The sequence below is a fragment of the Peromyscus eremicus genome, chromosome 9 (genome assembly GCF_949786415.1).
Source record: "Peromyscus eremicus chromosome 9, PerEre_H2_v1, whole genome shotgun sequence".
Classification (NCBI taxonomy): domain Eukaryota; kingdom Metazoa; phylum Chordata; class Mammalia; order Rodentia; family Cricetidae; genus Peromyscus; species Peromyscus eremicus.
This window is the reverse complement of record NC_081425.1, coordinates 64,050,179-64,063,077: the sequence shown is the minus strand read 5'-3', so window position 1 is coordinate 64,063,077 and position 12,899 is coordinate 64,050,179. Positions and strand designations below refer to the sequence as shown.

Genomic DNA, 12,899 nt, shown 5'->3' with positions numbered 1-12,899 from the left:
CAGGAGCAACTTCTTACTTGGGCTCAGTGAACTAACTAGAGCTAGGGAAGGAGAGATGAACTACCTCCTGCTTTTCTCACTGTCAGGGTTTTTCTTTCGTCCCTGGCCCTGCAGGAAATCTCCTCCCCAGATGTACAGTAAGACAGACAAAGTAGGTTCTGTTACGAGGACAGGAAGACAGGCTCTTATTCCCGTCCTATAAATAGCTACGCCAAATCACAAATTATCTCTAATTACAGGGGATAGCTGTGGCATCTTTCTTTTCATAATCTAGCCATTTATACACTTTGATTTTTTTTGACTTCCATTTGGGTTTATTAACATCAAAGTTTGTCAGCATTTATCTGTTTTCAGGCATTTTTACCTGAGGCAGTAAGATTAAGAATGAAAAAAAAAAAATGCCCCAACCTTCTCTGCATTCTATAAGAAAGCTTTACATTCGCATTGGTCTTATAGAGTTTCATGGTTATCACACTTTCTTTTATATTTTGCTGTAAAGTTCATTACCTGGGCATATCAATTTAAATGAACACAAATACACTCAGTACAGGCCAGCAAGTCTGTTTTACTCACTGGTAATATGTTACCATCTTTTTACTCCTTCGCCCCCCAATACACACCACAAATACAAAAGCACCACTTACTCCTAATGCCGTCCTGTGACTCTGTGATGTGCACACGTCTGCCGCCACTTACCCAACACTTTTCGGTTAGACGAGCATTCTGCTTTAGAGGATGGGAAACGGCCACACAGAGGACTTTGCTATATTCACTATCCGACAGGAAACTCCAGGAAACAGGAGGAAACACTATTTCTGTCATGGGATCAGTTATGCTTCTGCATGAAGCATGTAATGGGCCTGCTCCTCTCCAAACTCGCTGAGTTCCAGTCAAATGTATGACTCACTTGAAGCGCAATGCAGACCTCACAGCATTTTCACTGCCACGGCCTGTATGACTCGTAACCATTTTCTCTCTACTAGAAGCCTGTACCCAGCAACAGCACTTTTCTAAGGCACCACAGATCTTTCCAGTATCTGGTCAGCATAAACAAACATCTGAACTCAGCAGAAGGGCAGCAGCAGAACCAGCGGGGTGAGGCTTACTTTTATCTTCCTAGATATCCTGGAACATTTGATTTATGACAGAAAGAAATTGAACTTTCTCTTATTTGAATGCCCAATGAAGCCTTGAAGTAGCTCCCCACAGAACTTTTATTATCCAGTGATGACATAATACTTTTTAAGTCTACAGTGAAGAAACCTGATAAACACTTCCTCATCATATGATAAACTATTACCAGGAGGAAACTCCGTCCCCTACCTCACCTTCTGATCTAATGCACTGTAAGGACACAGTGTGGTTAGTAGTATTCCTAACAAAAGTACATAAACCACAAGGAAACAGCAACCAATTCTTTTAAGGGACAGTCTACAAAGCAACTAGCCACCACTCAGTGACAGGAGAAATGCTTGGAGAATGGAGATGGACTGAAGCTAAGAGGAAAGGCCCACTGATTTTTAATTAAGTGTAGCCTTTTGTTCTTTTTCTTTCTTTCTTCCTCCCCCGCGTACCCCCCCTACCCCCAACCACTTTGGTTTTTTGAGACAGGGTTTGTGTGTATAGCCCTGGCTATCCTGGAACTCACTTTGTAGACCAGGCTGACCTTGAACTCACAGAGATCCAATTCTCCAATTCCCCAGTGCTGGAATTAAAGGTATGTACCACACACACATTTTTTTGAAACAGGGCTTCTCTGTGTAGCCTTGGCTATCACGGAACTCATCTTGTAGACTAGGCTGGCCTCAAATTTAGAGATCTGCCTGCTTCTACCTCCCAATTGTTGGGATTAAAGGCACACATTTTTTTAAAAAAGATTTATTTACTGATTATGTATACAGTGTTCTGTACTGCATTTATGCCTGCACACCAGAAGAGGGCTCCAGATCTCATTACAGATGGTTGTGAGCCACTATGTGGTTGCTGGGAATTGAACTCAGGACCTCTGTAAGAGAAGCCAGTGCTCTTAACCTCTGAGCCATCTCTCCAGCCCTGGCACACACATTTTTGAGATGAAGTCTCCCTCTGTAGTGCAGACTGGCCTCCTTGAACTCAGAGACACACTTGCTTCTGCCTTCCAACAACATGTTTTTGTTTTAAGAGTCTTTTCTGTACTCATGATTTCCTTTTTCCTAAGGATGAAAATCTGTTAAACAATGAACATATCTTAACTGAAGTGAAGAAGTCATGTCTGAGTTCTCAAATTCTTATGCAATGATAAGCCATGTCTGCCACCAGGCCAAAACAAAGGTTTTGTAAAGCACCATGGGTTTATTCTAAGATGTATACAGGTTTCAGACATGTTAAAATGTGTGTTGGGAGGTGTTCTTGAATAGGTTAAAATATAAGTATAGAGGTGCTAGGATACTCAAATCTATTCTTAAAGTGATTTTTTTTAAAGTTATTTGGCATTCTGATAAGTAATATTTAAACAGTGAGCTAGATCACACTATAAAAACAGTCTGAGCTTCACAACTAGTAATATTGTTATAGACATTAGATTCTTATAAGAAAATACAAATGCTAATAGCATGAATAGCATCTCTGTGGATAGAATCAGGATGAGCAGGAGGAGATAGACAGTGAGAATAACTGATACCAACAGAAACTAAGTGTCACTGTGGGTGGCAACATTTTAAAACTGAAGAGTAATCCTAGCTTCCTAATACTTCTGCAGTCTGTCTTGATGTCCCTGAAATGCTCAATCATAGTAAAAAAATGAGGTGATATTGAAAGGCAAAATATATGTCTAAAGATACGGATCATGGAGGTGATTATAAGGGACATAGATGCAAAAATCATACTAATGCATTATTTCTAAGGTATGCTGACATTTATTATTAATTTTATTATGCCTACCAAATATTTATAAAGATCTACCTTAAAGCATTTGTTGCAGGACATAAGAGGGCAAGTGTACATATGAACTTACAGTGACTGCTCCAGTGTGCACAAGAGCCGGGCAAGCTCAAGTCAGAAGAAATCCCAACATGGAGGGAGAGAGGCATGGAGGGAACTAGGCATCTGATTGCTGCTGGAAGGGGGAGAGTCAGTTTTCTTTAGAGTCAGTTTTCTTTTCTTCCTCTTCCTCCTCCTTCTTTCCTTCCTTTCTTCTTCTTCTTCTTCTTCTTCTTCTTCTTCTTCTTCTTCTTCTTCTTCTCCTTCTCCTTCTCCTTCTCCTTCTCCTTCTCCCTTTCCCTCTTTCTCTCCCTCTCCCTCTTTCTCTCCCTCTCCCTCTTTCTCTCCCCCTCTCTCTCTCTCTCGGTTTGTTTTTGAGAGAGTCTTTCTACACAGCCTTGGCTATCCTGGAACTTACTATGTATTCCATGTTGTCCCAGAACTCACAGAGATCCACCTGCCTCTGCCTCCTGAGTGCTAGGATTAAAGGTGTGCGCCACCATTCCTAGCAACTATCAGTTTTCTTTAATGGTGTGTGTGGTAATCTGAATGTAATTGGCTCCCATAAGCTCAGAGGTAGCGGCACTGTTAGAGGTATGACCTGGTTGGAGGAAGGGTCACTGTGGGGGAGGGCTTTGAGGTCTCCTATGCTCAAGACACTGCCCAGTGTCTCTGTTCACTTCCTGTTGTCTATGAAAGATGTAGAACTCTAAGTTCCTTCTCCAGCACCATGTCTGCCTGCAAGCTGCCATGTTCCACCATGATGATAATGGACCGAATCTCTGAACTATAAGCCACCCAATTAAATGTTTCTCTTTATAAGAGTTGCCATGGTCATGTTGTCTCTTCACAGCAACAGAAATCCTAAGACAGCATGACACCTGGTCTATCAACTACACTTTCAGTACAGGCCCCATAGTTCAGCCACTGCCATCTTCAGCAGCTGTGATGACCTGCCAGAGGCCCTCATAAGATTGGGTCTGTTGAGTTCTCTCACAGGAAAGGAAGACCATCAGACCCTCCTCTAAGACTTCAGCCACTCCCTCCCACCTACACCCCACACTCTCAGCTATGTGTGATTGGGTCCCTGCTGTACTTGGCCTTGCAAGATGCTAGAGTATATGTAGGAGGCAGGAAGTTAATGAAGTGAGAGACTTCATCTTTGCAGTTTGGGGGAGGCTGACACCCATGCCAAGGTAGGACATTTCAGTGACACAGCTGTTTTGTCATCACCCATGCTCCTGCAACTAAGCAAAACAAACTTACTAGTTCACTAGCCTGCACTGATGAACTCTTCCTTTGGTCTACCAGTGCTCTATCTAGGGTGACTAGGTACTTGTTCACATCTCTTCAAAGTTCACATATCAAATCCTTGCTATCACTAGTCAACTAAGAGTTTCCTCGTCCCTTGAAACCTGGTGCAACTGTCTTCACTCTATACCAGTTATCCGTGTATTGTTTCTCAACTCCTCAGCCACTGTTCTCAGGTCTGTTCTTTGACACTGGGGCTGGAATTGGTTATTCTTCTCCTTTGCCAGCTGGAACAACTTTAGCCTAACAACAGAGGACAGTGGACTGATATTGTAAGACACCAGAAATAGAAAGGCATTTGTTCCTATGTCCCAGTCTGTCTTATTTGTTCAGAGATGGACCCCAAAGGCCCACATCAAAGGTTAAGGTCACTTCCAACCGGTAGGTACAATGGTTTTGGCTGCACCTTCAGGAAAAGATCCTTTACACCACAGCATTTCCAAGAAGCTCTACCAAGCAGCTTCCATGGCAATTCCAGAGGGGTCTTGAGTCTCACACAAGATGCAGACATTATTCTATAACCTTCAGTTGAGGTGAGCAGTATTACACAATGCATGCATTTAACGAAAAATTAAAACATTTATTTGCTGATTCATGTTGTATGCATACACATGCACATGTTTGTGGAGGTCAGAGAGGAACTTGCAGGAATTAGTTCTCCCCTTTGCCATGTAGGTCTAGGGACAACTCAGGTTGTCAGGTTTGGCAAATGCTCCTTTACCCACAGATCCATCTTGCCAATCCCTAGCATCTAACCATCCTATAACACCCAAATATATTATTCAGTTGGCTTTTGTCATATGCCAGGACTATATAAATTAAAAATAATCTAATTAGTTTGAGGTTAATTAGTGGAAGCCTCACAATTTAGTTGGAGTAAAATAATTGATTTTACATAAATTCTAAAATTGACATTTGCGCTATTAAATGTAATAGCAAAAGAAAATCTTGCTGTATAGAGACACATATAAATGCTAGTAATATTAAAATCTCAATTTCATATGGATAGGTAAAGGAGATGAAGTTTTACACTTTTGAGAAAATAACATAATTATTATTAGAATTATGGCTATATCAATTTATTTACTCACTTAGTTAATATTTATTGCATTTATATGCCAGTCACAATACACTTGTTAACACAGAAGAAAAGAGTATAGTCTCATCTTCACTTTTTTCTACTGGGAACATGGCATGACATGTCTCTAGGGTTCCAAGAGTATCAGAGTTGATTTGGGACAATGCTTCTGTCTAACCTTTCTATAAATGCCAGCTAAACCAAAGACACTTTATTTGGCAGTACAGTTCAGTTCATTCCATCACTGTTCTATGCACAAAATGCAGAGATAAAATGGACAGACAAATGCCCATTCCAGCAGAAGGCAAAATAAGTAAATAAAATAATTCTAAAAGGGAAGAAAGGAAGAACCCGATTAGTGGAGCAGAAGTTTTTAAGAATTTATAAATACAAATGCAACTAAACCTACTAAGGGGAATAAAATATGAATGAATTTATATAATAAATGTGGACTAACTCCTCACTTTTACTTAGAATAGAGAAATGCAGTAATGTCTACTGTTAGGCCAAATAATTTTACTATTTAAATAGTAGAAGACAAATCTGTCACTGAGAAGCAAAGAAAATAAATCTGAAATGAAGCCAGGGAAACTGCTAGTATCCAATATTCTATATAACTTGACAAAATTTAGAAGCAATTCACTTACTAATGAACCATAAAACAAGTTCTACTACAAACTCTGGCAGGAGGCAGTATTGTGTTACCCTGTTGTACTCATTATACATTCTGAAACAGTACAGTCACATTTACATAAGACATGTGCAATTCAGATCTGTACAGCTTATCTTGTAAACCAGTCCCCTGATAAGGTGCCACCATTTCCTGATTACTGTGACAACTCTGTAACTCGTTTTTAATTCACTCATTTTTCTAAGGCCTTGACATTTTCCCACAGAGCAAAGCAAATATTATATAGCTTGATAAGATGGCGGGCTTCTCAGGGATTGCAAAATGATACTGAGATGCTGTAATAATTATAATAGGAAAGTAACATTTCTATTCAAGACAGAATTTAGAACGTTAGTGCCAGGCTTCTTAAATTTTCCCATCCTGATCCCTTTTTCACTGAACTTTTTTGATAAGACCCTACGAATAGAGATATGCAAAATAGGTATCCAAACCATTTACTGACAGTAAACTATCAAGCTATCTGACAACCACTGCTTTTTATATATACACTTTTACCATTTATTAAAGAGGAAAACACATTTTGGGGTAGGGATGGGAAGATGGCTCAGCTGTTACAAGAACTTGCAGCAAGTTAGGGGACCACAGTTCAGACCCCAGAGCTCATGCAGACACCTTAAAGGCCAGGTGAGCCGGGTGTGGTGGCCTGCCTGCAGTTCCAGTTAGGAAAGAAAGCAGACACGGGTTTCTCAGAGCAATCTGACTAGCAAGACCGCCCCGAATCTGCAAGCTCTAGGAAGATTCCTGACATCCCTCAGACCTCCACTTGTACCCATACCCATATTTACACACAAGCACACACTCTACACACATACATTAAAAAAAAAAAAGAATTAAAAAAAACCCCAATGTTTTTTTGTTTTGTTTTGTTTTTGGACTTGATTGACACTTTGCTTTTCTAGTTATCAATGCAAACACACAATATGCATAAAGACACATGAGCATTTAAGAGCACTTCAGAAACTGTTGGAAGTTATGTCTTAATCCCAAATCAAAATTCATGTAATGACTTTTTAAAATCAGTAACCTAAATTTTTCAAAGCAAATATTTACACATAATACAATTACATATTATATAATAATTTGATACACACAGGAATGGTAGAAACATACTGAATGTCTCTTTTCTGTTATCAAACCACTATGTTTCTGTAAGAGTAGAAAACTGTACATACAGCAAAAAATACTGCAGTTCATAACACACAATAGTCTGGAATCTGAGCCAAAGTTGTGTGTTCAGAACAAGGCTCCGGTGAAGTCATATGTTCTAACACTGGCAAGCACTGCTAGAAACACCTGAGATTCACTGTGTATTTTATGTTTGAATTTTTTTGGTCATGGGTTTTTTTTTTCCTGGAAAATAGAAACCTTTTATTATTGGCAGGTTTTTTTTTTTTTTTAAACAATCCCCAGCCAGTTATGGCTCCATATGCAAGCCTGTATGAGGGTGTCACCCACAGTTAAGTAGTTGGTCCAGTGTGCCTTGTTTGCATTCCTAATTAGACAAGTTTAAATCACAGGTCTCTGAAAACAAAATAACCTCTTCACCGTAAGATGCTTTCTGTGGGGGTAGGAGCGTGCGTGCGTGTGTATGTGTGTGTGCGTGCATGTGCGTGTGTCCCCATGAGACTTTAGAACTCCTGCAATGGCTTCCTACAGTCCTTAAGGGACTGCCACATGGCTTGTGTGACTTGATGAGGTTCCAGGCCACTGCACACATCCATCTCATAGCTCACTCTTTTGCTGAGTCCAACTTTCTCGTAGCTTCCTGAGCAGGTATTCCCTTTACCTAAACCCCCCTCCTTTTTTTTGCCAAATGAATTCCCAAGCAGCCGCAGGACGACCATATCTTTATCATCCTTTCAGGAAACCAGGAGTGTGCTGGGTGCTCTTCTGGGACCCTGCAATGGGCAGCCAGCATTTACAACACTGCATTAAAATTGCCCCTGCTGTCGTCATACTTCAAGGACGTAAGCTGTCTTTCTAACCCGACTCCTTGCACACATCCTTGGTACAAAGGGTTTCAATAGTTATGAGAGGAGAGAAAGAAGGGTTCCTTCTGTCTGCTGCTTCATGACCTGGACACATCTACACTTATTCCTGTTGATCCACACAAACCACAAGCTGTCGGTCACCATGGAAAACAGAAAAGAGTAGGATGCCACGAACACGATTTCTCCACTTTTACTGGAAAAATCATTCAGTGTGATGAACAAGAATGAAGGCTATTCTCGATATTAACCCAGATCCACATGTGGTACTGAGTAAAAGAAACAAAATAAAACTGTGTGCACACATGTGCCCCAAATGGTGGAGGGGGATTAACAGGTCCCTTTATAGGAAAAGGCACACAAATCCCCACCTTAGGGGAGAGTTCTCAAGCCCCAGCTACACTGAACACACTAGTTTTCAGCCACTGTTGAGGAAGGAATGTCCACTGTGGGAGTAAAAGCATAAAAACCCATTTTCAGTTCATCCAAAGAGCAGACCAAGCCGACTTGTATCAACAGACCTTAGAAAGCCACTGATAAGATTCTGTGTTACTTTAGCTAGGCTGAAGGTTACGGAATGGCAGAGAACGAGGAGGATAAGAGTTGGAGAAAGAATCCAAAATACTACACTGGTGTGAACTATAAGGTGAAGTTAGTAATTTAAAGTGGAAATAGGATAGAAGGGAGCCAGAAAACAAACAAAACCAGAAAAAAAAAAACACCTTAAAATTCAAAGGAGGTTGAAGTGAAATCATCTTACAAATTGCTGAGGGCTTGTGGGTGGGAATTAAACTTGGTTCCTAGACAGTGAGTGAGTCACTGGCTGGAAGTGTTTTGAGTTAATAACAGGTCAGGGAATGTGACTACAAAGGCTGTGAATTGCAAAGTTTGAAAGTGTGGAGGGCTGAGGATGTAGTAGAGTGGTAGAGCACTTGCATGGTATACGGCAAACTCAGCAACAGGGGAAAAAAGGTGAATTTATTACTCAAGGCACTAGTAGTTTCTAAGTTAAAATAACACCATGTGGGGAATTAACCTAAGGTTCTGAATAGGATGGAATCGAATATGCAAACAGAAAAACCAATAATGAAAAATAAATTTGTTTGACATAAGATTAACAAAAATGTCAGGGCTGGAGAGATGGCTCTGTGCTTAAGAGCACTTGCTGCTCTTGCAAGGGGCCTGGGCTCAGTTCCCAGCACTCCAGTGGTGGTTTACAAACACCTGTAACTCCAGTTCTAGGGGCCCAACGCCCTCTTCTGGCAACTGGGCACCGTGCCTGCGTGCAGTGTACACACATACATGCAGGCAAAATATTCATACACATAAAATAAAAATAAATCTTAGAAAAACCTAACAAAAAGGCTATATAGCATAAGAAGTTTTCTCCCCCTCAAATCAGATGTGGTGCGAGGCTGGAGTCAATGCATGTATAAGCTATATTGTATCTTCATACTAACAACATTTACCATCCTTTAATTTGTAAGGTTTGCTGCTCTTTATGTTGTATTTTAATGTTTCTTGAGTTTTTCATTAGAACTAGATAATAGAAACCTAACAAATAAAGAAATAAAATAGTACCTTTAATTCTAAGAAAAATTAAAACAAAACAAAAACACTGAAATGTCTCTATTTTAGGTAGTACATTCAAACTCCCCAATGTTTTTACACGGCGATATTTATCTTGAAGTTAACATTTGCACCCTAACAGCCCAGGCGTTAGGAAAAATTGTCTTGCCGAGTAGGCGGGTGACCCCTAAAACATTAAGGCTTAAGACTTAGTAGTCCATAGTAGTCATTAGAACATATGAAATCTGTAACTACCAACTGTTCCAACTTTTATAGTTGTTGATATTTTCAAGACTGGAAAAAGTCATTATAGTAGGACGACTCCACCGGTCCATACAAAGAGGCGATCGGGGAAACCTTTAGCCATAAAGGTTAACGAGGGTCCTTCCTGGGGAGGCAGGGGTCGCCCAGCACCCGCAGATCAGAACGCCCCTTCTCCACCGGGTGGGCAGGGGCGTGGCGAGGCAAACGCCCCCCCTGAGCCACGCCCACACGCTCCCCAGAGGGGGCGGGGGGGGGCGGGGAGGGGCTGCCACCCTCCTCCCGGGCCCTCCGGGCACGCGCAGCGCTCAGGGGTCTCCGGGGCCTCCCGCCCAGGGGCGTCTGAGGGCGGAGCTGTGCCGAGCCCGTCCCGTACCTGCGCCAGCACCTTAAGGCTGCCCTCGCGCGCGGCTGCTTGCACGCGGCCGTGGTGCCACACCGCTCCTGCCCCTGCCAGGGCCACGCCGGCCACAGCCGCTGCCAGAGGGCCGGGACTCGGGACAGCGCGCCGGCCGGCCGCGAGCCCGCGCCGCAGCCTTCCGCCCCAAGCCGCCAGCCGAGCGCTTCTCCCCGCCGCCGCCGCCGCCATCTTTGCGGAAGCGCCTGCGCGCCGCGCCCCGCCCCCCCACCTCCTGTGGCCGGGGAATTCACGAGTGGCTTGGCTCTCGCGAGATCTCAGCCGCGGTGGCTGGGGGGGTGCTGCCCTTCCGCGTGTGAGCGAGGTGTGGTTGCCCCTTCGACGTTTCAGAGTGGTTGGAGGTGACCCTCCCGTTCGGGTGACAGGTTCGTAGGCGAAGGACATGAGTTAACTGGAAGGTTGTACAAACAAGTCGGAGGCACCATCCCAATCCAAGACAAGGCTGGAGGGATGGGTCGGAGGTGACTTGCTGCCCTTCCAGAGGACCAGAGTTCGATTCCAGACTTAAAGCCACATGTAACCCCAGCTCCAGGGGATCCAGCGCCCTCTTCTGGCCTCTTAATACCCCCCCACCCCCCCATAAAAATAAAATTAAAATTAAAAAAGAAGAGAGGGAAGTAGGTACTGGGTGGAAGGCTATGACTATGTATATATCAGACAAGCTAGATTTTAAAAGGGGGGCAAATAAAAGGGAATAAGCCGGAAGGACGTTTGATGATAAATACGGAGACAAAATCGTTTTAGCATGACTTTTCATTTGCCAGACTTCTCTGGAAAGTGGATGTCAGTGTTACGTGGGTACTTTTGGGTCTGTAGAGGGAAACACTTCTAACAATAAGCGGTAAAGAGTGTTAATAAAGTATCACTGTGAGCATGATCGCGGCAGTAGAATCCCATCCTCAAAAGTGCCTGGGGTATGGGCTGAAAAGTTCTGCATTTTCTACATTATATTTGCCCTAAATGGCACATGTCTGGCTATATTAAGAGCTACTTGAGCCAGAAAGTTGGTTCAGTGGGTAAAGGCACATCATGCCAAGCCTGACTACCTGAGTTGGATCCTCAGGACATACATGGTGGAAGGAGACAAGAGACTGCTACAAGTTAGTTTTCCAACTTTCTGGTCTACGCACAGTTCCAGGCCACCCGTGGCTACAAAGTGAAATCCTGTGTCAAAAGAAAATAAAGAATGTGTGTGCATGCTCACTCTTACAGATTTACATTTTTGCAGCTAAGCAAACTTTAAATTTTATTTTTCAAGACTTACTTTTTTATTTATGTATGTGCATGTGTGGTATGTATGGCACGTATGGGTGGGTGCCCTCAGAGTCCAGAAGAGGGTGTTGGATCCCCTGTAACTGGAGATAGAGGCAGTTGTAATCAACCTGATGTTGGGAATGGAACCCTGGTTCCCTGAAAGAGCAGCAAGAACTCTTAGCTGATGATCCTCAGTCTCCAAAATTTGGTTTTTTAATTGAAGTTAAATGTACACGATGCTAGTATTTTACATATTCGAGTGTAAAGGTCAGTGGCATTAAGTCTTATACACTTGTTATACAAAATCTATCATCCATCTCTGGAATTTTTTTCATCTTGCAAAACTGGCTAACACTTTTCAAGGATCTTCCCCTGTTTGTCCTCTCCTCATGAGTTCCCGGTCTTTCATTTCTATTAAGTAATATCTGATTCAGACTTGTGACAAAGATTTTCTTGAGAACTTCCAGACAAAGCCACTGTATTTTAAACAATTGCTATTTACTTAATGTTCCATTTAAATTTTGTTCTTACAAAACATTGACTGATAGCTATGATCCCACCTGGACTAACAGCAGGTGCACACTATGCCATGCCCCTGTCACCGGGGCCCCACTTGTCTTCCCTAGAGCAGATGTAGACCAGAACCTCAGTCCTGGTTGTTCTTTTGTGGTAGAAAGGTTTCATCCTTGAAGAAAATTTGGCTTAGTTTTGTAGCCTGGGCTCTTCTGTTCTTCACCACTGAGTAAACTTAATATGTTCTTGTTCAACGTCTGAAATGGCCCCAGTCATTACAATCTTTATGTGGGTGTGTAGCAAGTGTGGTGTAGCAAGGCTGTGATGCCCAAGTCAGAGGTGCCAGAATTCCTGATGTATATCTGCCATTTTGAAGTGCTCCAAGATTAAATAAAGACAACAGCGAAATCTGCCATTCCAAATCTAATTTGACAAGTTCATGGAAGCCCACTTGAGTTATCTTCCGTGCCTAATCTTCACTCCCTTTACCTATCCAGTTTGTTCTGATCTGCAACCATAGCTTCCTCACTTCCTCCCAGGTGCTGAAACCCTTTCAACGTGCCTTCCTAACAGGGAAGTAAGTAGACTCACTCTGTATAGCCTTGTAAGCCAGGCCTCAGTGTTTGCGTTCCGGCTCTACCAGGAACATCACTGTGATTAAGGGCACCAAGTCTCAATTTTCTCATCCATAAACAACCCTCTCACAGTTTCAGATGGAAAATGAAATGGGATAATTTATAGGAAGTGATTAGCCAAATGCCTGGCACATGGTGCACTCATGACAGATGGGAGTTAGTCTTAAGATCTGGCGGGAGCTCTGTCATCACACATGAGCCTGACTGGATGTCCATGATTCCA

The 12,899-nt window shown here is 42.6% G+C and overlaps 1 protein-coding gene across 1 annotated transcript in view; it reads right to left on the bottom strand.

Moving 5' to 3' along the window:
• Micu2 (mitochondrial calcium uptake 2) overlaps nucleotides 1-10,445 on the bottom strand; it is an 83,056-nt gene extending 72,611 nt beyond the window's left edge. Inside the window, exon 1 of the mRNA XM_059273072.1 lies at nucleotides 10,233-10,445. Coding sequence (XP_059129055.1) covers nucleotides 10,233-10,445 — 213 coding nt within the window. The remainder of the gene's footprint in view (nucleotides 1-10,232) is intronic.
• Nucleotides 10,446-12,899: the final 2,454 nt, after the last annotated feature.